Below are 23,325 nucleotides of genomic sequence, written 5' to 3'. Positions count from 1 at the left end.
TGAAAACAATGGGTGATCGCACAGGACAATGGGAAGTGCTGGTGGGAACGCTGCAATAAATATGTCAGGTGTGTAAACTAGCTGGTGATATGTATTTGGTTCCCAAGAAGCAATTATTAGGATATGATAAATTACAATCATTTATCAACATCTCGGATTTCTTTGGTAACGCATATATGCTGGCAGGCCTCGGTGGATCTCGCTAATTTATTTGGGGATCCTCAAAGAAGCACATAAAATAGGAGTCTCTAGGCAAGTGAGCTCACTGGGAAGCAGAGTTGGGTAACAGCAGAATTTTCCTCCACCGTAAGTAAACATGTCAACACGGTGATGAAGGTTTTTGTCCCACTCCTGGCTGAACTCTGAGGCTAATGCCGAGGGGCTCGGCTTTGTAGTCTTTCCTCACAGAGCGTCTCATGACTCCAGAGAAGGCTACTCTGCAGCCTGACACAGAGAACTGGGTCAGGGTATTTCTTAACAGAGATTTCTACGGTGTCACTGAGTTACAGCTGGGGCGCAGGGGCTTCTGGGCCTTGATAGGTTGTATTTTAAAGCAGGCCCACGTTTTCCGTGTTAATGTGAATCCCCATTACGTAAGTGGTGAGAAACGACAGGCGGGAGAGGAAGCAAATATGTGTCTATCTATCTATATACATACATATATATATACACACACGCCACAAGCCAGTATTCCAAAGATGATCTTTGTGAACATAAAAGTTTATGCTGCCTTTGATTTGTGAGGTTTCAAAACACGCTAGCAGTATTTAGGGATCTCAGAGCATCTGCCCCGAGTTTGCATGTCCTCTGGCTGTCGTATTGCTCCACCCTAGAGCCTCCTAGTTCAACTAGTGTCTCCACAGTTCCCTCTGTGGCGTGCCTCCAACGACAGGCCTTGCCTCTTGTCACCTCCCTAATTCTTTCACCAACCTTTGTTTAGCCTGGAGAAAGGCATCATCCGAGCTCCACTGGGAAGGAGCTGGAGTGGAGAGACTGGACTGAGGCTCCTTCTTCCATAAGCTTTCTGATTTCACAGCCCCGCCCCCGCCCCCAGCGTTCAGTAAAGAGAACGCTGTCTCTTTACTGACGGTTCTCTAAGGCAGGGCTTCAAGCTCAGCTTTGCTATGTGTTAGGCTGGACAGTCCTGTGTTCCCAATGGCTGCCTTGTGCTTAGCACTGAAGAGTGTGGGAGCATCCCTGTCCTCTGTCTACTAAATAGTAGCAGCATCTACTGTCCACATCAGGATCTAGGCCATTAGTTCTCAATCTGTGGGTCGTGACTTACCCCCCCCCCCCGACCCCAACAAACCTCCACCTCCAAAAATATTTACACTACGATTCCTAACAGCAGCAAAAGTACAGTCATGAAGTAGCAAATGTTATGGTTGGGACATGGGGGTTCACCGCGACATGAGGAACTGTATTAACGTGTCACAGCATTAGGAAGGTTGAGAGTCACTGGACTAGGCATCGTAAGATGTCCCCTGGAGAGCTAGTGGTCAGTGAAGAAACCTCTCCTGTGAGGCCTCCTCAATTCTTCTTAGAGTTTTGCGGACTGGTATAGGGTCATTAGGCACATGTGGGTCCATGTTCAGTTGTCTGAGTGTTAAGAATAAAGGATGCCCTTTAGGATTGCCAACGGGGAATCTCTAAGAATTAACTAATGAGGTTCTGTCTCTTCTGCCCGGTTGAAGGAAGGGATCACCAAGGAGAGACTGTCACCGCATCTTTCAAAGACTCTTGTTGAAGTCACTGTGTGCAAGCCTGGTGTGATAAGCTTTTCCAGAATTTTAGTGCCAGAAAAGTTTATCTCTAGGAAAAGGGGGAAAAAAAGTGCCTCTTTGCTTGAGGCTCAAATCCACATCTTTCTGCTCAGTTACGTACTTATTCATCATCCCTTGAGTTTGAGTTTTAATAACTTAATATGAGACAATCTTTTCATCTCACTAGCCCCACTTAACTGTGGTCTTTCACCATTGTCAATGGCTTAAGACTTCCTTTTCTGTAAAGTTATTTTTTTCTTTTCTCCTTTTGAAACATAGTCTTACTATGCAGCCCTTGTTTGGTCTGGAACTCACTCTGTGACCCAGGCTGGACTCGAACTCGTAAAGATCCACCTGCTCTGCCTCCCAAGTGCTAAGATTAAAGGCCCGCTCTACCATGCCAGGCATAAAATAAAAATCTGAAGTAAATGGAGTATTCGTATTACTTACCACCCAAACCAGGGTACTTCAGGACCACAAGGAGAGCAGTTCATAATTAACTGGGGATGGCAACTCAAACTGAGACAGCCCTGCCTCAAATGAGTGATCTTCCAGGTACAGAGTAAACATCACTGATAATGATCATTCCATTCCCGGCTGGGAGATAATTAAAGACAAATATGTGCCCAACATAGGGAGCCAAGGCTAAGTTATGTGCGTCTTATTTATCTTGCATCACACGTGTTGATAGGAGTATAATATTTATTATCTCTTGGGAAATTTTATAATTAGCCTCTGTATCAGCAGAGGGAAAAAAACATCAGTAGAGGCTTTGGGTGTGATTTCTCCAGTGACGGGGGCTGTCTCAGATCTGGAAGAATGACCACAATAGGAGGCCCGCTGTAGTGATTTATGGAGTCCTGGATAAATGCACTATGGAGTCGTGCTGGATTTCCAGGGACCCTGTCTTGTTTTTCCCGAGTGGCTGCCTATAAACATTTGCAGTTCTTGAACAGGAGGCCGATGCCAGGCTCTAGCTTGTTTATAGGACTCTCCATAACTGCTACGTGGTAGCTCCAGGAACAGGGTATAACCGCTTTTCCTCTGCATTTGTTGGGAACACCTTCCTGTTTCTTTGGGAAAACATGGGATAGCCGGAGTCCTTGAGAGACGCTGGGTATTCCCCGGATGCTGAACAGAGTCATTGTAGCGAGGAGTCAGTAAAGGGCTCAGAGTCAAAAGTCAGAATAACGTGACGTGACCGCACAGTGCTTTACACATGAAAGAATGCGCTTTCAGCATAGAACTGAAAGCAGAGGGAAGATGGAAACTCATTTCTGTGCGTGGTTAGGATGCACGCTTGTGATGCATAAAACACAGAGTTCCGTGAACGCTGTGTAATTCAAGCTGCAGCTGGCTGACTTATTTTTTAGTCAAGGTTACTATCTTATTAGCCAAACTGAAAGTTTAATAACTACCAGTTATTAATGCCCTATTATATGCAGGTATCACACAAGCACTTTATATGTGTATATATGCACATATATATAAAAAAACACACGTTTTTTTAATGTGCTGGGATTTTTAGGATTATTGCCTGATTTTTTTCATTCACTCTTTGTTCCATCATTCAATTAACATGTGTTCATCTTTTTTTCTTTGCGTTGTGTTAAATGTAGAAGTATAAATGAATCATAACACTTTTTTCATGGATGTATTTATTTGTTCTCAAGACAAATCTATGCAGTGGTGTTACCGTCCACTCCCGTTCAGAGTTAGGAAAATGATGGTTCCAAGAAGACAGAACTCACCCAAAGACCAGCACAGGAGGACTTAAACCTTAGCATGCTGACCTGAAACAGTGGGCTTTTTCTGTTGATAGGTGTTTGCATAGTAAAAGTCCATTGGCGAATAAAGGTGGCCAGAGACGGTGGCACCCAGTCTATCCTAGGCAGTGTTCTAAAAGTTTATGTGCATGCTCTCATTCATTGTCCCACGAGCAAGGCACCCTGCTCACTTCAAGAAATCCAGCAGCAGAGTCTGGGAAGATGGCTCAGTGGGTAAAATGCTTACTGTGAAAGCACGAGGACCTGATCACCCATGTAAAATAGCTTGGCATCCTGAGGAAAGCCTGTAACCCCAGCACTGGGCATGGGAGAGAGGAGGTGGGTGAGTCCCCAAGGCAGTTTGCCATTCTAGCTAAATCACTGCATGTCCCATTCAGGAGAGACCCTGTCTCAAAAATAAAGTGGAGAGTACAGAGATGACACTACTGTAGACCATTTGTCTCCACAAACATGCAGGTGAGCACAGCTGCGAACATGCATGCGCACACACACACAGTGAAATATGCAGTTTTCTTATAGATGTCTTCTTTTCCTCAAAGCTGGTCCTCTGCATCTGTCTAGCACTTTGGTTTCTATCATCGTTCTCATTTACAGATAACAGTGCTGAAAGCTGAGGGACTTTCATTATTTCCTCAAGGTCCTGACCACCGGCAGGGGCAGCTCTGGAGCTTTGAGTTTTCTGTACCTGGTTCAGAACTCCTTGTTATTATGCACATAGCATTCACACCCTGTGCTTGGCTGTGTAGTCAGTGCAATTTCAGTTTTTACAAGTCTGTGTGGACCTCTAGTTAGAAAAAAAAAAAACAAAACAAAACAAACGGCAAACTTTGCTTGATTTTGAAGAAAAGCCCTCTATTTCCTGTTTCAGGACAAACTATTTCGATTTCCTTTGAAATGGCAAAAGTCTTGTTTAAGGTTAAACTCTTCTAACGAAGTTTTCCCTTCCTGCCCTTTCCTCTGCTCTAACTCATACTGCTAAGCCTAGAATCTGCCAGTTAATAAGAAGCAAAGCAGGACAGATTATAGGATACCTATATGAAGAGGAGCCACCCTTGTGGAGTGCCTATGGGGGTGGGGGTGGGGATAAGAAACGGCCATCCCTTACCTTGGCTACTTTTCCCAAGAGCAATAGGTAGGGATCTCATGTTTTACCTTGAAGACAGGAAAACTAAGTTTTTCCGGGTGTAAGTGACTTTCAGAGTCACTTAGCTGCTGGCAGTGGTGGGTCACCCTAGCTCTGCCTCAAGAAGTGTAACTAACTCTGCAAGCCTGGGGGGGAGATTTTTCTAGACCTTGATTTCCAGACCCTTCAAATTGGCTCTCACAGGGCAGAAGGTGACAAGAAATGAGGGTTCTAGCTTGTTCCCCTCCCAAGCTCCTTCCATCCTGTAGCCTGGTGCCTGTAGCCGCCCTGTTCCTTTAAGGTACTTAGACTTTCTGGAAGCTCACGCCTCCTGGTGTGGATGGTCCCTGAGGGCTATCCCTGCTTTCTGAGTCTCCCCAGTGCTGGCCGGTGAGCGGTGACCTTCAACAGTCACTACGTAGTGCATGAATGAGAGGCCCTGGGCTGAGGAGCTCATCTCTGAGAACTCACGGGAGTGTCTTGATTTAAAGAAAAATCTTGATGGCACTTGTTTCTTGAAGCTAAAGATGCCCTAATTTACCAAGATTTACAGTCGTGATTATGAGATAGCTCCTTGAATGTTTTGTTTTTTGAAAGAGTATTGGATTGTATTTGCATGTGCTGGGGGTGGCATCACAGCCTTTGTGTGTGGAAGTCAGCCGGCTTTCCCATTCCAGGAATGAACTCAGGATGTCCAGCCTAGCAGGGTGTAAGCCCTACTCCCAGCTAAGCCCTCTCTCTGGCTTGGTTTGTCTCACTTCTGTCTTGGTAAACTGCTAGGAATTCTGTCCATCTCCCTGACTCTCCCACCACACCCCTCCCCACCCACCTCCGGCGAATACACAGCTCCCTGCCTGCCAACTAGCTGGGCACAAGACAGAGACCCAGGTGCCTCTCCACTAAAGCTGATCTGTTAGCTGCAGGAAGCACTAGGGTCCTTTCTGAGATTTTATGAAACTGACTGGTCTTAGGAAAACACTGATTTCCCCCCCCCCCCGCCTCTTTGCATCCCCACCCCACCAAACAAATAAAAAGACAAAACAAAACAAAATGCAGACAGTCCACAGCACCTCTCTCTTATCAGAGACTGGAAGCCTAACCCCCTGCCCGGAGACCACCTTCCATATTCAACATTTGTATATTCCTACACTGCGTGCTCAGGGCGGTGCAAGCAGGACCTGTGCTATATATGAGCCTTTATACCCCTGGACGCTGCCATGAGGCTGACTTCATTGGGATACTTTATGGCTTAATACATCCAAGTGATTTATAACTCATTTTGTCTAGGCATTTATGCTAATAAATTTAACAGATTCCCCAGTACTGCCTGGTCCTTCGTTTCTTCTGGGTGTTGAGGTGTGTGTGTGTGTGTGTGTGTGTGTGTGTGTGTGTGAGAGAGAGAGAGAGAGAGAGAGAGAGAGAGAGAAGGAGCAAATGACTGGAGGAAAGAAGAAATTGTATCTACTGAATTTTGAACCCAAATAGAATTACAACACAAATAAAAATCTCTGATTAAAGTTAAACTAAAGAAAGGGGAGGAGAGGGAAGGAAAAGGAGAGGAAAGAGAGAAAAGAACGAGCCTACATACAGTTCTGCAATTATACTACTTATCAAAGGGGAAATCACAAAGTGATACTTGGATTTAGCAAGCTAGTTTTCTGAGGAGTAATTTCATTCATGTACAATTAAATCCAAGGCTGACAGAAAAGTGACAAACTGAGTGTATCCAGCAGCGAAGAGGAGGAGATGAAATCCTGCCTATAAAAATACTTTGAAGGAATTTTCTCAGATGGGAAGATTCTCTCTCCTCTCTCCCTCCAGGTTTAGAATTAAGTCCTTCTTTTTCTCTTTCTTCTTCTTCCTTTTCTTCTTCTCACATTTCTTTCCCTTCTTTGCAAAGTTGAATCCGGGGTCAGGAGTTCTAATTGTAACCCCAGACTGGAATTCCAGATGGTGCACCCTGGACTGGAAGCGCCTCTCAGTTCATCAATTTCATGGGCTCCCATATCTGCTCTGGCCACGGCCTGGTCTCCATCCCCACTGTGGCATTAATGCAGAACAAATTGAGACATATCCTCTATATAATTAGTTCCAGAATTTAAAAAGATTTACGGGATAATAACAGAGGCCGCGCTGCTGAGCCCTTTCATTGGGGGCTCTTGGGGAACGAGGGAACCCGTGGCATGGTGTCAAAACACTGAAGCAGGCACCACGAACTGGGTGGAAAGGGCGAATTCTGCGGGCAGCGTTAGCTGGTTCTAGCGCCTTAACCAGCCCCGGGAGGAGGGTCTGAAGCCCAGATGGGAAGTTGGTTAAAAAAAAAAAAAGTAAACAATGGATCGAGACAATTTTCAAATGAAAGAAGTCTAAAGATGAGCTGTGTTTTCTTTTCTTTTGCAAAAAATAAATCTGTGATTTTTTTTCGCCAACTGCGCCAGCCTGGAAACGGCCCTGCGCGCTTTCCCCGCAGGCCTGGGCGGACTGCTAACTTAGGAAGGAGGGGAGGGGAACCGCGGTGGCGCGGCTGCCCTGCCCTTGAGGCTCAGGGCGCCCGACGACCCCAGGGCAGCGGCTAACCCGGGAACCGGTGGCGTGGAGGTCGGGTCACTCTTCGCGCCGTTCCCTGGCCCTGGCTCTGGCTGGCGGCCTCGGCCACTGACAGATCGCAGGGCTTCGGCTTGTTTATTCAATTGTCAGCAGCCGCGGGGTGACCCGCCGGCGCGCGGCCCTGGCGTGCGCGCTGGTCCCTGGGGCCGGGGCTGGAGCCGCCAGGCTCGGGGCCCAGCCAGATGCGGTTGACAGCCGCGGCCGAGAAGACCGGGTTGAAGGGAGATCCCGCTCCCCCTTCCACCTAGGTGCGGTGTTTTCATCTCCGTAGTGATGACGCCCCTTCTAAGACACGCGCTGAAGCCACCTAACTGCCAGGGCGTCTCTTTTCTTCCTTATTCCATCAGTGCGAACTGGACGTTGAAAGTTCTGAGGTTTGCTTGAGCTTGGCCAAAAAAACAAAACAAAACAAAACAAAACAAAAAAACCTTTCTATGCGTCTCTAGCCAATGGAAGTATCAAAACCCCGTTGTTTGGCTGTAAACACAACACTACCTTACTATCTGATTAATCTACCACCCCCAAAGGTGGAACCCTACTGTTCTATTTTCCCCTCTGACCATCAAGAAGGAAACTGAGGCCCCAAAATACTACAGAACTCCTATGGGGTCCTACAGCCCTTGGGTGACTTGGAATCCAATTTTCAGGCCGCCAAGCCTTTACCCACAGGGCTGTGCCACTGGCTTTTCCTCCCTCCTGTGGGGCCTCGTTTCCCTCTGCCGGCTTGAGTCTAGCAGCCGGTTAGGTCCTAGGGGCCCGCAGCGATCTTTTCAAGGCCCGAGTCTGCCCCACCACGGTGGGGGGGAAGAGGAATCGAGCGGGGAAGTTCACCGCGACCTTCGTTTTCCTGGAAGCCCGGAGGGCCTCAGAAGGAGGAGGTTCAGGGCGGGCGGCAGGTGCGACCCCCCCCCCCCCCCCCGGCCAGGCCCTAGGTAGCGCTCTCGGTCAGCTCAGGGCACCCAGGTCGGTGTAGCTGGGGCTGCTGGGGGGCACCTCAGGCGAAGGCCAGCCACCCAGGAGGGAGAGGTGGGAGTCGCTGGCTGGCCGCCGCCTGGGCTTCGGGACCCGAGGGAGGGGAAGGGGCTACCAGCGGCGGCTGGTCCGACCACAGGGGCCTCCCAGGGCCCGGCGGCTGGACGGATTTCCCCGCACTGACTTCTCCACCCTGCCGACGGGCTGCTTTTCACCCCGGGGCGCGAGGGCAAAACACTGATTCCTGGGAAAGGAATCGGGAATCCACCGTAAGCTTTCCGGGCTCCCTCTCAAAAACTCTGAAAAAAGGAAGGACAGAGGCGTTGAACATTTCTGAGGGCCCCTGTATGCCACCGCCTCCCCTTCGCCCCAACCCACTCCGAAGCCAAAACGACAAATTTTTAAAGGCGGAGGCAAAGGTACATCCTTTCTCATTCCTGAAACGCAGAGACTCTCAGGAGCTGAAATCCAATCGGCCTCCCCGCCCATCACTTCTATTTGCACACCCATGTCCCCCCAAATTTGTGGAAATTTAAAAAAAGAAAAGAAAAGAAAGAAACAACCTCCACTTTTCCTTTGGTAACGAAATCCTGGCTCTGCGCGAAGGGCCCCTCTTCCCTCCACTTCCCTCGGCGGCGGCGGGGTCCCAAGTTGAGGGAAACGACTTCGGAGTGGGAATCGGGGGTCGGGAAGGGGGGAGCGGGGCGCGGGGCTTGGTAAGTCGCTCGCGCCAAGAAGACCGAGCCCCCCCCCCCAGCCCCGTTACAGGCTCAAAGACGGGAGACGGGAGAGCGGAGGGCTGGGTGCAGGGAGAGGCTTGAGGGCCCCCGGGGCGCGCCTCTGTTTCGAAGAAGAGGAGGGAGGACGGGGAGTGGGGCACGAGTTTCTAACCCATCACAAATCGGTCAAACGCTCCGAGCAGCGCGCGCGGGGCCCCGCGGTGACGGGGAAAGGGAACCCACGGAACCCCCCCTGGGGCTCTTCTCTACCCACGGGGACTGGGCGAGCCCCAGGGGATGGACAACTGCCCGCGGCCGCGCTTTTCTGAGCCCCCAGCGCGCCTCAGGTCCCGAAACCAGCACCCGCGCGGCGGCGAGTCCGGATTCACGGGTCCACGGGAGCTTAAAAGCCAGCGAGCGGCGATCGGAGACGGCGCCGGCCGGGGTCGCCGGGCTCTCTCGGTGTTCGCGGCCAGCCAGCACCCCCGACGGTTGTTGCAAGGTCGTCTAGTTGGAAAGCTTCCAGCCCCATCGCGGTTCTGGGGGGTCCAGGCTGCTGGGCTCGCAGACCCCCCGAGCCTGCCCCTCGCGCAGAACGCCCCCCCCCCCCCCGATCCCGCTGCCTTAGGACACCTAAAAAATCGACCCAAACAACACCTGTTCTACAAGAGCAGAGTCCCCAACAGGCACAAGGCGGAGGAGGGAGCCGTTTCCGAGAAGCCGCCCCTGGACTCTCCAACGCCGCGAGAGGCCTCTCTCTAGCCAAGGATACCCCAATCCTCCCCCCCCCCAGGTCAGTCTAAGTGGTCAGCCTCCCGGTCCATCCCAGCTCATCCGTGCTGGGTCCCTCGTCACTAGGGAGGTCCGGGCCACCCTCTTCCGGGTTCCGTGGCCACGGCCTCTCCATCCCCACTCCTCAACGCGGCTCCGGCAGGTTCCTACGACCCTCCGTGGAGGTTCTGGGCGGTTCTGCCAAGCGCCCGCCTGTCCCCCCAGCTCCCGCCAAACAGCTCCAATCCCCCCCCCCAGTTACACCTAAGGTCTAGCGACCCCGAGCCGGAAAGCGCCAGAAGGCGTCACCTAGAGCGGTTTTTAGGCGGCGGGCGACCGCCCTAGGGGTTCCAACCCCACCGAAGGGCCAGCTACCGGGTGCCCGAAAAGGTCTCGCTGGCGGTCGGTCCCAGTGACGTCACGCCTCCCGACTCCCCATCCCGAAGGACAACAGTTCCACCTTGAAAACCAACACGTGAACCCCGAGGAGCCAACAGCCCGGAGTGACCCCGCGGTTAGGCTCGAGGGTCCCGGGCGTGGGAGGAGACGATGCTCAAAGTTGGGCTATTGTCCCCCCCACCCCCGGCTCCCGCCCCCTCGGAGCCCACCCGCCCCTCCCTCCACCCCACCCTCTCTGATGACCCACCCGGCCCGACGCCGACACGCCACTCACCTAGCAAGGCCTTGGCCTCGAGGAGGAGCCCACGCTGGGGAAGGCCCGGCTTGGGGGGGAGCCGGGGGAGGGGGGACGCTTTCCACGCGGGCCGGCCGAGATCGCGTGGCGGGGCCCTGGAGGAGGGCGCCTCCGAGTCGTCCGCCCCCTCGGGTCCGCCCCACACCCCCGCCGCGAGTGACGGGAGCGAGCGAGCGAGAAAGAGCGAGCGAGAGAGGGAGCGGCGCGCGCCGCCGGGCCAGGCCGCGTGAATGGAGCAGCTCAGCATCCTGGCTCCTCCTCCTCCTCCCTCCCGCCCCGCCGCGGTCCCCACTTATTTGAGCTTTGGGAAGCCCGGGGGGCCAGTCAGGCAGCTGGGGTAAGGAGTTCAAGGCAGCGCCCACCCCCGGGGGGCTCTCCGCCGCCGCCGGACCCGCCCTCCCGCTCCCCCTTTTCCTCTCCCGCCCTCCCTCCCACCCACTCATTCACCCATCCACCCACCCACCCGCCGGGGAGCGAGGTCGGCAGCCCAGGAGCCCGGGCCCGCCGCCGCCGCCGCCGCCGCCGCCTCCTCTTCCTCCTCCTCCTCCTCCTCCGGGCCGCGATCCTGGACTTCCTCCTCCCGCTTCAGGGACCCGCTTCCACGTGCGCCCCGGAGCCGGGGTCCCCGCGTCCCCTCCGGCAACCCGGGGATCGAACCCCCCGAGGCGATCCCTGGACCCGATCCGGCGGCGCCGAGAGCCCGCGGGGTCGCGGGAGCCGAGCTCAGCCCATGGGGTCCGACGTGCGGGACCTGAACGCCCTGCTGCCCGCCGCCGTGCCGTCGCTGGCCGGGGGCGGCGGCTGCGGGCTGCCCGTGAGCGGGGCGGCCCAGTGGGCGCCGGTGCTGGACTTCGCGGCCCCGGGGGCCTCGGCCTACGGCTCGCTCGGGGGGCCCGCGCCCCCCCCGGCCGCTCCGCCGCCCCCTCCGCCGCCGCCGCCCCCCCACTCCTTCATCAAGCAGGAGCCCAGCTGGGGCGGCGCCGAGCCGCACGAGGAGCAGTGTCTGAGCGCCTTCACCTTGCACTTCTCCGGCCAGTTCACCGGGACGGCCGGCGCCTGCCGCTACGGCCCCTTCGGGCCCCCCCCGCCGGGCCAGGCGGCCTCCGGCCAGGCCAGGATGTTCCCCAACGCGCCCTACCTGCCCAGCTGCCTGGAGAGCCAGCCCGCCATCCGCAACCAAGGTGAGGGGGCCCGGGGCGGCGGTGGCTCGGCCCTGGCCCGCGCGGCGGCGTCTCCCGCGCCCCTCTTCCCTCCTGCTCCCGGCTCTGCACTTGAGGGTTGCGGGGTGCCGGGGCTCTTGTCAATTACTGGCGATCCCCCTCCTCCCCGGAGCCCGACAGTTCGCAGGACGCGGGAGGACATCTGGGGCCCCGGGGTGCGCGGGAGATTTCGGGACCCCACCGCGGGAGGAGGAGGAGGGGAAAGAGCTGAGGCTCAGGGCCTCGCCCCAAGGCGTCCGACCTTTCCCGCCGCCCAGGGTAGACGGGACTAGGCAGAGGACGCTGAGTGGGACCAGCTTTTGGGGATCCCCCGGGCCAGCCCGAAGGACTCTAGCTCTCCCCCGGCGCTGGCCCGCTTCAAGCCCACCATGAGCAGCGGGGAGCTTTGGAGCGAGGCCCCAACCCCTTTGGGGGGGCCCAGAGCCTCCGTGGGAATAGCTAGTGGTCCTGGAGAGGACCGTGGGGACCTCTCCAGGTCACGCAGGACCCGCGGGGATGGAAGGCAGCCCGGCTGCTCCAAGCGGTACGAAACCGTGTCTGCGGAGGCAGGCAGGGACAGGGGGGCCTTCTTCCTTTGGGGCCCTCCTTGGGTGTTCGCTAGTCACGTACGCGCCGAGGTTGGGCTGGGGGAAAGGTTTTCAGGAGGCTTGGGACTGTTGCGAACAACAAGAGTATTGGCAGTCTTCAGTCAGTGAACAAGGATGCAGCATACAGCGTTGTATATACTTGTATACAGTAAGTATATAATGTTTAACACTTGCCAGAGGCGTCACACCTCCCTGTGGTTAGCGCCCTGGCGGGACCATGGTCGCTGAGCCGCCGCCGTCCTCATTTGATTTCTTGGCGATTGGATCTCTCATTTGATTGGAGTCAGTGTCTTAGGAAAACTCTTTCCCGATACAGAGGCGGATGCTTTTCTTGGACCAAGAAATCCTGCTGCCCTGGGTCTGGGGGTTTGTGAACTGTGTGGGAAGCGGGGGGGGAGATGGGGGGGCAGAGCGGGCGCCCCTGTTCGCGGGCCCAGGCTGGACCACCCCGCGCCCTAGCGAAACCGAAACCAGCGGGCCCGAGGAGCAACCTGCAGCGCGCTCGGGGGTCCTCCCGTCCCGGGTCTTTCATAAACGAAGTTAGTGCTTTGGACAAGACCTGTGGGACGAATCGTGTGCCCCCGCCGAGGCGCTGGGGGCACGCTGTCGATTTCTGGGAGGCAGGTGTTTCCTTTGGCAAAGGTCCGGGTTGGTGAGGGGAGCCGAGATGGGCAAAGGGGAGTTTGGGTTTGGAACAGACGTTCTAGGCCAGAGGAGGAAGCCTGACCAGGTTCCAAACACAGAACACACAGCCTACACCAGAAAGGCCTACACCTTTCTGGGGCAGAGGCCGAGCCTCTGTCAGGCCTGGCCCGAAGGGGCGCGCCCTTTCCGTGGAGAGGCGCACTGACCTATAACCCCCAGATCCTAAGACACTGGTACAGATTCCAAGGGGCCACCGTCTTCCTGGGTCCGTCTAGGCGCACGGGGGGGAGGGGGCGTGGAGGATGCTTTGATGCTGGTGTGGGGGCCTTTTTTTTACTTTCCACGCCGCAAGCTCTGCTAGAGGCCCACGGCAGAGGGTGGGTGGGACCGAGACTGGAAAGCCCAAGGGCGGTGCCTGCCGTCGCTCTGGGGCTGGGGGGTCGGTTGTTCTGGAGTTGACAGGTTGCTGTTTGCTGCTGCCCAAGAGCGAGCTCGGGGGCCTGAGGACGCAGCGGCCGAGGGCTCCCCACCACACCCGGCTGTTCTCACTTCACGCAAGAAAAGGCCAGGGCGGGTTCACATCCCCCCTCCTAGTTAGAACACGTGGGTTGCGCGGGTACTGTCCCAGGGCTTCCTTGGCTGCTGGGGTCGGGAGGGAGGAGTGCCATGCCCCCCTCTCAGCCCCCACGACAACTAGGTCAGGCCCCTGAGACCCAAGAGGGAGAGTCGTTCCTTTTACTTCTGGGGTTCCCGTGGATCCTTTTAACGCCGCAGGGCTTGGTTTGGGGGTTTTCGATCAGTAGAAGGTGTCAGGTGTCCCTGGAGAACGTGAGGATGGCCACAGCCACGGGGGAGCGGACCCAGACGCAGGCCTGGGAGCCTAAGGCTCTCCCTCATACCTTCCTGGGGTTCTTAAGGGCACTCACCCACCCCCACCCCCCATTTCTTAGATAGCCGGCACTCTTATTTTTCTAAACCTTAATTTAGCAAACACCAAAACGTTCCTGTGTGTGAACTGGCCATTAGGACAGCTGGTGGCCATAGGGACCTTCACAAGACGCACTGAGATGGAGAGAGATGGAGAGAGCCTCTTAATGCTGGGTGCTTGAAATCCAGGCCCCAGGAGATAAGACTTCAAGAGGCCTCTTAGGTAGAGGCAGAGCTAGGATTTGAACCCACATTTTTTCTTTTTCTTATTTATTCCCGGAAAATTTGGCTCCGTGATTGAAAGGGGTGTTCTCTGCCCAGCTGAATAGGGCCCGAACAACGTGTGAGTGTGAGATGGTTGGATAATCTGTGGGGACCCAGAAGCAGGGATGGCGGGGTGTGGGGTGTGGGGGTGTGTGAGGATTTTCCTAGCCTGAACCCAGGGCGGGCCTTGCCAGTCAGCTTCTGACCACCCCCTCCCCACCAGCCCTGTAGTTTGGGGATCAGTGGCCGTCGGTTGGTCCTGCCAGGGGAGACCAGCCGTGGTGGGGCCAAAGGCGCCCCCCTCCGGTGGTATCAAGGACGGTAGCCGGGTGGGAGTGAGGACCCGCCCTGTCCCGTGTTGCCGCTGGGTTTTCCGGAACACCTTCCAGGCTCAGCTCGCTGTAGGGATGCCCCCCCGCCCCCACCCCCCAGCTCCCCAGGGCCAAGGGAGGAGAGCTCAGAGCGTTACTCTTCTCCCCGGCAGAGTCAAGGTTGCTCTCCCCCTCCCTGGTCCCGGACCAACCGTGGGAACGCGGCCTCGAGGGCCTCTCCCTCCAAGGCCTGAACAAGAAGCCTTTGAACGCTCTTGATACTTGGTGGAGTCAGCAGTATCCCTCCCCCACCCCTCCCCGGCCCCCACTCCCGCTCCCCCCTCATTCCGACCTGGGCTCGGCTCAGCCCGGGTACAGCGGGTTCCTAATCAGCCCCGGTTCCGATAAGCCCCTAATTAAAGAGAGCTCCCCCTCCCTCCGGTCCCGCGGCCTTCGCTGCCGCCCCTCCCCGGAGCCCCGAGGGAGGGACTCAGGCGCGAGCCAGCGGAGTGGGGAGGCCCCGCAGCCCTGGGCCGGAGTTCGGGGGCGCCAGCGGCGTGGGCACCGCAGCCCGGCACCCACCCGCGGCCCTCGCTGCCGGCGGCTCTCTCGGATGCTGCGTGGCCTGAGGTCACTGGCTCAAGAATGGAGAAGGGTTCGTTTAGAGAAAATTTCGTTATTGCTTCTGCGTCCTCCCCCACCCTCTTTTTGTTTATTTGTTTGTTTGTTTGTTTAAGTGCTCCTTCACAAACTCCGCGCCGCGGCCGGGAAGGCTCGGGTGGGTGTCTGGACCCGTATTTCGTTTGGAAGCTGTAGGCCTCAGGTAGGGTCAGGCCATCTCCCGCAGGAGGGAGTCTCGGGAAGGCCGCGCGTGCTGGTTAATCCAAGTCCAAGAGCTGTGGGGGTTTGGGTGTTAGCACCCCCACCCCCACCCCTTTACAAATCAGAAAAACGAGCGCTCTGGGGTAGCCCGGGTTGAAGCTGCGGGATTCCAGGCAGAGCACCCTGGGGGCACTGAGGCCGGGACACAGCTTGGCTCTTCCCGTGGGGCCCCCGTGCCTCGCTTCACCGCAGTCTGGGCCGTTCACTGGCGGCTCCCGGAGCCACCCCGGAGAAGCTCGGGTAGTTCTGGTTGGGTCCTGGGTGCCCCCGCTGGGTTTGGAAGCTGGAGGTGGCCGGCCTCCTGTTCCTCTGTACTGAATGAATGAATGAATGCTCCCCGAGACCGCTCGTGGAAGACCCTTGCCCAGCCGGGGCAGGGGTGGGGACTCTGTCCCACCGAGGCCTCTAGAATTTACTGGGAATTAGGGGCTGCGAGGTGGGTAGCCCCTGGGGCTGCTGTGGCGGCCCTGAGGGGAAGGAGAGTGGCCATTCTCCGACAGACTGGGCCTGTTCTACCCTTCAGGTCCAGGCTCCCTCCAAGCTCCAGCACGGGGGCGGGGGCGGGAGGCCTCACCCCCATCAAGTCTCTGGAAGGACCCTTAGGGTGCCCCTTCTGCACCGGCCAGAGCTTTGGCAAAACAGGTGGGACACGAAATTTAGTAATAACACACAAGAATAAGGTTTTCAAGACTCTATTGCCTTCCATCCATTTGGGAGATGGGGAGGAGCCCTAGCGTCTGTTTCTCAGCAGGGAAACTGAGGCAAGGAGTTGAGACTCTACTGCCCAGGGACAGGCAGAGACAGTGTCCCTTGCACACTTTAAAAGGAATTTTCTTTCTTTGTTTCTTCTTTTTTGGAGGGGGGAGGTTGCAAGAGCGAAGCAGATAGGGGACAGGGAGGTGAATGGGACTCATGTGAAACTCACAAGGAACCAACGATACGTTTTTTATTTTTATTTTTTAAGTTGTCTGGTCCGTAGGGCAAGAAAGTCGGTCACCACAGCAGTGGTCAGAATGGAGCCCTCCAGGGCTCTCCGGTAGGCGTGGGGAGTTGGGGGGAGAGAAGGAGTCGACCCAACCGAAAGGGTCCTTTCTTTCTTCCCCTACAAGCTTTCCCAAAGGCGGTGGGCGTCTTGGTGTCAGGCTGTGCGCCCCGGAGAGGTAACGCGCCCTGGCAATTTACTTCTCTCCGCGTAAAGCGCAGACCAGACCGTTGAACTGGCTCCGAGTAATTAATGAAAGTCGGTGCGCGGGGGCCTCTGATTTACAGCCCCGAGTCAAAGCGGGGTCAGCGGAGGAGCCTCGGCGCTCGGGGCCGGGCGGCCCCTAGGTGAGAGCCAGCCGCGGCGCTGTTTGTTTTTTAAGGAAGACAACTTCCCCGCCGCCCCGCCGGGGCGGGCAACGGGTCCGAGGCTGGGCGCTCTCTCCAACCATCTGGGGGGCCGCGGGGAGGTCGGCGCCCCGGTTAGGGGAAAGGAGGGGCCGAGTTCCCACCGCAGAGAGGAAAGCGGGGGGAGGGGGACCCCTGCTGGGGGTGACCTCCCCCCACCGCCGGCTGGGGATCAGGTACCCGCTGGCACCCGGGTTCTGGGGGCGCCGATGCCCCTGCTCTTTCTACCTGACTGACCCTGTGGTTTTTGTTTTCTGCCCCCCCCACCCTCCCCCTTTCAGGGTACAGCACGGTCACTTTCGACGGGGCGCCCAGCTACGCCCACACGCCCTCGCACCACGCGCCGCAGTTCCCCAACCACTCCTTTAAGCACGAGGACCCCATGGGTCAGCAGGGCTCGCTGGGTAAGTGGCCAGGGAGAGGTGCGGGGTCTTCGCCCGACGACCGCTTCCCGCCCCACGGCAAATCGGGGGAGGGGGAGGCGAGGGGGAAGGCCTCGGGAGGGACCCTAGAAGGAAAAGCTGCTTGCACTCGGTTTGAAGGATCGAATCCACCCCCCCCCGCGCGCCCCCGTCCGGGGGTCCGCACGCCCTCCCTCCCCCCGCATCACACCCCTTCCCCTTCGTGCCCTCCCCCTCCCCCGCAACCCCCGGGTCCCGCTCACCGCTGCCCTCGGCTTCCCGGCAGGCGAGCAGCAGTACTCCGTGCCGCCCCCGGTCTACGGCTGCCACACCCCCACCGACAGCTGCCCCGGCAGCCAGGCCCTGCTGCTGAGGACGCCCTACAGCAGGTAAGACGGGGCGGGCCGGCCGGAGGCGCAGGCGAGCCAGGGGGCACCCGGCCCTGCCAGCAGGCGGGCCTGGAAGCCTTTTTTAGGTAGTGCTCAGGTCGAGACAGGCGCCCGGGACAGCTTGCTCCGATGCAGACGAAGGTCGTTATGTTTGGAGAAGAAAAACAAAATATGGGTTATTTCTTTTCTTCGGTGTTTCGGGACTAGGGCTTTTCTGGGCAGTGCGGGCCGCCCTGGCACTTGCTCCCCTTCGAATTGGAGGGGTCGGTCCGTCCGTCTGCCTCCTGCCTTCCGAGGGCTGGGATTAAAGGCCTGCGCCACCAGGCCCGGCTGTATTATTTCTTAACGGTCCGCACTGGGAGCCCCTTGAACTTCCCCAGGACCGAAAATTCAGGACCACGTCCACTCCCTTTCCACCCTTCTGGTGAAAGCATTCTGTACCAACTGGCCACCCGGGCCCAAGAGTTTTGGCCCGCGCGCGGGGCAGTGTTCTGTGGCTGCTCTGTGCGCTCTGCGGCCAGACCCCGAGCCTTTGGTCGGGAAGATGCCCAGGGGATGCCCTTCTTGCTCCCGGGAGAAGGAAGATCGCTTTTTTTTTTTCCTCGTCGAAAGTCTGTTCCCTTCCCCGTTCTCTGGGTCTCGAGTTCCACTCTCTCCCCCCCCCAAAAAAAAATTTATTCTTCAACTTTGGGTGAACTTGGCCGGCATCCCGCTCCTCAGATAGCGTTGCTTGGTAACCGCGATGCGTACACACCGGTCGGCGACGACAGGCTGGAAGGTGCTGCTCGCTGGTCCTGGCTGCAGGGGATTGGGTGCGCATTACCTCACCGCCCCCTCCCCCCACACCACCCCCGGGTACTGCGGGGATCCTGACACCGACCGCCCCAAACCCATCCCCATCCCCATCCTCCCGCCCCTCAGCTCCGGGAGGTTGACGTCAAGGGAAGGAGGTAGTGAGGTAATGAAGGAAGGAAAAGCGTCTGTCGTGGGAGATTGGGTGGGGGACTGGCCGCGCCTGGGGACCTCCAGTCCCTCGGGTGGAGGAGGGGCTCGGCTCGATTTTGCTCCAGACTCTGGAGCCTGCAGCGCTGCGGCGAAATTGAGGCTCCCAGGTGTGTTTATGAAATTGACTCTGGGGCTGGGCCGGCCCTCCAGTCCGGGTATCGAGGCACAAAGCCCGTTCTCTCCTAGGTTTGCTCTCTGACTTGGAAAACGTTTCCATCTGATGTGAAAAATCCAGCCCATCTACTCAGATCTTGGGTTTAGCATCAATTTTTTTGGGCATGAGGGAGAGAAATGCATGCACAGGGAACAGAGAGGGACCTAAGCCTCTTTTCCCGCCTTAGCACTGCCGGGGGGGGGGGCGGGGGGTGCAAATCACCAGAGCGAATACAAGATTTGAACGCACTCCCCACTGGAAGCTGCTTCCCTTATGGGGAGTGGTGGCAATGGGCCACAGACATCCTTCCTGTCTATTGCTAGCATGTCCCCGCTGTTATTCTAGTAGCTCTGAAGGAGGCTGCTGGAACAGTTCCCGGTGTGAAGACCTTGGTCCTCTCAGGAAGAAGAGCGTGATGTGGGAGTGGGCATTGTTGAGGAGATGGGGCCTGTACCATTTTGGGGACTGGGGAGGAGCAAGATGTAACTGTGTGTGTGTGTGTGTGTGTGTGTGTGTGTGTGTGACCTATTGCTCAACCACTGCTGCAGGCACGTTTCTCATTCCCCCTTTGGCCAAATCTGCCCATACTGAGGCACTCTGAGAAGGGTGTCCATCAGAAGGGCTGAGAGGCCACAAGAAGGTATTTTGGATATAGTGATCACAATCGATACAATTTAGTATCGTTTTTTTACAAATGAAGTTGCCACTAATGGATTTTTGACTTGGGGAAAACTGTGATGGGTTTTGACTGGGGGATGAATCTATGGTTACTATCAAGATGGGAGAAGTCCTTCTGATGGTTTCAGTTTTTGTCACTGGGACCTTTTGCAGGCCAAACATCTACCCTACCCCTGAACCATATCGCCCTACATCAAGAGCTTATTTTATATACAAAGCACACATATTTTCTAGCCCAGCTTTGGGCTGACCATTGTTGAAATAATTTTCTCAGGTTCACCTTCCATAAACATTTTCTTATCTTGTTGTTTTTTTCAATGACATTCTAAAACTTGCTTTGATCTCGCTTTTAACACTGATCTCATGAAAACACCGTTTTCTTCTACTACAGAATTTTCCTAAGTAGAATCATAGCGAGAACAATTATGACCCTTATAGGAAAAGAGGTTACTCCCTTGAAGCATTCTCTTGAGTCTTTGATGCTCTTCTCATCCTAAATTCACAGTACTGGTAATCCTTTTTTCCAGATCCCGATAACTTTCCACAGGAATGATGAGCAGGCAAGTTTACATGTGGGGTTACATACTCCTTTTTTTTTTTTGAAGTCGTAAAAACATTTGACACTTACGTGAATGTAATGTTTAAGTAGCCCAGAAAACGGAAGCAAACGTTACCTGCTGAGATCTTTACCCTCTTTAGATGCTCAGTGGTGGTGGGGTCCTTAGCTCAGTATCTTTTTTCCTTCTGAAGTTGGGAACACCTGGGAGAGAAAGGCTTGTTCGTATTTTGTCTGTCTTGCTGCTGCTATTCTTTTGCTCCCCATAGCACAGCCCTCTCTGCCCATACAAACTTCTGTCTCCCCAGGCTTGGGATCTATTTTCCATCTCTAGTTTGAGATACACGGAAGGGCATAACTCTGGCATTAAACAAGCAGAGTACCGCTGTGACTCCGCTTTGAAGAAAGTCTGAACATTTCAGCTCCTTCATCCCCTACATCATTCTTTCCTCTCTCCAGTGCTCAGCTAGCTCATTAATCTTTCTTACTACCTCTGAAGTAGATGCTATAATCTTCATTTTACTGAGGAGGAGGTAAGTTTAGAAACTTAAGCGAACTTGATGAAGAGAGTCCAAAGCCCCTTTGTGCTTTGAACATGAAGGAATCTGGACCACTTGCTTGGTTTATGCCCCTTTTTATGTCAGGATCTTCTACTGATAAATACTAAGTGCAAATGCTTGCACAGACCAACGCGTGAGGTGCCAGTGTAAAATACCTTATGGGTATTGATTTCCTTCATCCACGTCACTCACTGTTCTTTGAGGTGGGCAGTGGGTTCTCACCTCCATTTACAAAGGAGGAAAACTGAGAGGTGATTCCTCCTTCCCCCAGTGGGGCACAGTAAGGACCATAATTTTGGATTCAAATTCAGATAGCGAGGATCTAGTCCATTCTTCTACTCTCTGCACCCTGTTTTTTCTCACACGGCTAAGTGCCACTCTCAGAAGATGGCATGTGTCATTCTTATTTTCTCCCATAATGGTGGGAGAAAATGTCCATGTTACTCACAGCTCCTGTAGAGAATTATGGACAGTATGTTTTTTGGTGAGTATTGTCAAAAGCAGTATCCTCCAGACTCCTTCAGCTTCCTATTTTTTTTAAGTTGCATTTTTATTCCTTTTTTCCATTAATTAATACTAATTATTAATTATTTATTAATTAAATAAATTAATGCTAATTTATTTAGTCACTTTACAGCCTGATCAAGGCCCCCTCCCTCCTCTCCTCCCAGTTCCGACCTCACACTCTTCCCCTATTCTCCCCTCTCCTTCTCCAAGGGGAGACAAGGCAGCCCAGGTACAGGAAAGAGATCTGAAGGCAGGCCACAGAGTCAGAGACAGCCCGTGCTCCCATTGTTAGGGGACCCACACAAAAAAACAAGCTGCATATCTGTTCAGCTTCCTCTTTCCCATTGGACATATAGCACTGCGTGATGCCCAGTACAGTACACGCCTCCTAAAGACTCTAGAGCACAGATCTTTCTTCTCATCTGTACTGCTCTGGGAGGACTTCTTCCGGGCTTACCTGGTTTGTAATGAAGTCCAGCCCTACACACCAGAACCCATTGCAGTTTCTGCCAGACAAGGCAGCCAGCTGGGCATTGTTTGCAGGTGCCACCGTTTGTCTCTTCTACTTACTAACCTACTTCTACTCCCCGTGGCCTATGGTGGGTCTCATGGCTACTTTGAAAAGGGCTGGACACTGTGTTTGAAGCATATTCCTGTTGATACCGATCTTTTCACACTCTAGTTTTTAACCCACCCTTTTGCCTTTCCTATTAGCATGTCTTTCCTATTACATGTCTTTCTTTTTAAAAATTGCAGTTATTTGTTTTACATGTATGGTGTTTTCTCTACATGTATGTCTCTGTACCATGTACTTTTGGTGACTAGAAGAGAGTGTCAGATGCCCCTGGATTAGAATTACGGGTGCTTGTGAGCCTCTGTATGGGTTCTGGGAATTGAACTCTGGTCTCCTGGAAGAGCAACCAGTGCTCTTAAGGGCTGAGCCATCTCTCTAGCCCAGTGGTCCTCAACCTTCCTAATGCTTGGACATGTTAATACAGTTCCTCATTTTATGATGACCTCCCCAACCATACAGTGATTTAATTGCTGCTTCTTAATTGTAATTTTGTGACAATTTTTGAATTGCAGTGTGATATGCAGGATATTTGATATGTGACTCCTGTGGGGGTCACGGAACATAGTGAGAGTCATTTCTCTAGCCTCTAGCTTTACATGGCTTTCCTTGGCTGTGCTACGGGCTTAAATGAGAAGATTTCCGTTTGCCCCGTGTTTGCTCTTTATCAGGTAGCGCTACTTCAATTCTAAAAGCTTGCGCTTCAAGTATTTTAATGGAGGACCGCTGATCCCCTCACACTGATGCGCTCAGTGGAGCCCCCGACCCGTAGACTTCCCAGGAGATCACCCACCTTTGCAGCCACAGAGTTCCTGTGGAATTTTGGAAACTGGAGGTCAAAGGGGTAGCCGTGAGTTACCACATGGACTGGTCTTCAGTTAAGTCATGAATCAGACGACAGCTGTACTCAGAATCGCCATTAACTTCACCTGTCTTCACTTGTGAGCCTATATACATCGTACAGTATCTTTTTATACAGCACAACAGTGCTGTTTGTTTTCCACAGAGGCAGGCAGAAGGGCTCTTCAGGGTGGTGGTATCAAAGCCACAGGCTTCAATTGACTCTGTCTCCAGGGAGGGGGAGAAATCTAGTTCCAAATATTCCTGTAGCTTGTGTGCTAACCAAGTGTTTATTATTAGAAATTGAATCCCTAGTGGGTTTTCCTTTGGTTAGCTGGTGAGCTTGAGAGCAAGTACAATACCAGGAGAGCGACTATGAAATAATTATTCACTGTAGCCTGCTGGGCAGAAAGTTCAGGGCAGTCAGCTTCCATGGCGCCATGGAGGGAGGACCAGTACAGGGAAAGGCTCTGTGGAGACCTCTCCTCATGCAGCTTGCTTGAAGGGTAGAAGCGAGGCCACGGAGACTTCTCCTTTGGTACAGGGCTAGGCCATCATGGCAGGAGCCCTTATCTCCAAAGTCTTACCACCAACGCTGGGCATCTCCACTTGAAAAACCAAAACACTGTTTGACTGTGTTTGAATCCGATGGGGGAAGCTTTACAATCTCTGCTGAAATTCTCTTTGCTCAGCCCCAGCCACGATGGCAGAAGAAACTGTGATCTCAAATGGGTTAGTTAGAGGGTTCTGAGAGGAGCTTTTCTGCCTTGTTCAGCAGAACATGGTAAACACAGTTAAAGATGAAAACGTGCCTGAGCCCACTGCACTTGAAGAGTGGAGGAGTGCTAGTCTAGATAATAGTGGAGGTTTTTTTTTTTCCTTCCTTTCTTTTGTGTAGAGGTCAAGAACACAGCAATTCTGCAGTCCTGGCCAAAACAAACTATATGATCTACTACTGATTTCCTTTTAAGTTCCCCCTTTTGCTAGGACTGACTTCCTTTTA

General features: G+C 54.6%; 2 protein-coding genes across 5 annotated transcripts in view; both read left to right on the top strand.

The window, feature by feature from the left end:
- The first annotated feature begins 9,268 nt into the window (after positions 1–9,268).
- On the top strand, positions 9,269–9,733 carry Vcx3b (variable charge X-linked 3B). The gene has a single exon (XM_060371564.1). It carries the CDS (start codon positions 9,269–9,271, stop codon positions 9,731–9,733), a length of 465 nt encoding a protein of 154 aa, XP_060227547.1.
- A 1,301-nt stretch (positions 9,734–11,034) lies between these two features.
- The window catches only part of Wt1 (WT1 transcription factor), a 43,548-nt gene continuing 31,257 nt past the window's right edge, over positions 11,035–23,325 (top strand). For 3 of the 4 annotated variants that reach the window (XM_060371493.1, XM_060371492.1, XM_060371491.1), the window contains exons 1-3: positions 14,913–15,045; positions 16,943–17,065; positions 17,349–17,451. In XM_060371493.1, coding sequence (XP_060227476.1) covers positions 15,036–15,045; positions 16,943–17,065; positions 17,349–17,451 — 236 coding nt within the window. In that variant the 5' untranslated portion in view covers positions 14,913–15,035. Of the gene's footprint in view, positions 11,618–14,912; positions 15,046–16,942; positions 17,066–17,348; positions 17,452–23,325 lie in introns of those variants that run through there. The other variant, XM_021646373.2, reaches the window with a different exon arrangement.

The sequence above is a fragment of the Meriones unguiculatus genome, chromosome 18, assembly GCF_030254825.1.
Source record: "Meriones unguiculatus strain TT.TT164.6M chromosome 18, Bangor_MerUng_6.1, whole genome shotgun sequence".
In the NCBI taxonomy this organism is placed as follows: domain Eukaryota; kingdom Metazoa; phylum Chordata; class Mammalia; order Rodentia; family Muridae; genus Meriones; species Meriones unguiculatus.
This window is presented reverse-complemented; position numbering and strand designations above follow the sequence as displayed.

Excerpts from the sequence above, each read along its gene's own strand:
- Vcx3b (XM_060371564.1), top strand. The coding sequence starts at position 9,269 with ATGGACAACTGCCCGCGGCCGCGCTTTTCTGAGCCCCCAGCGCGCCTC.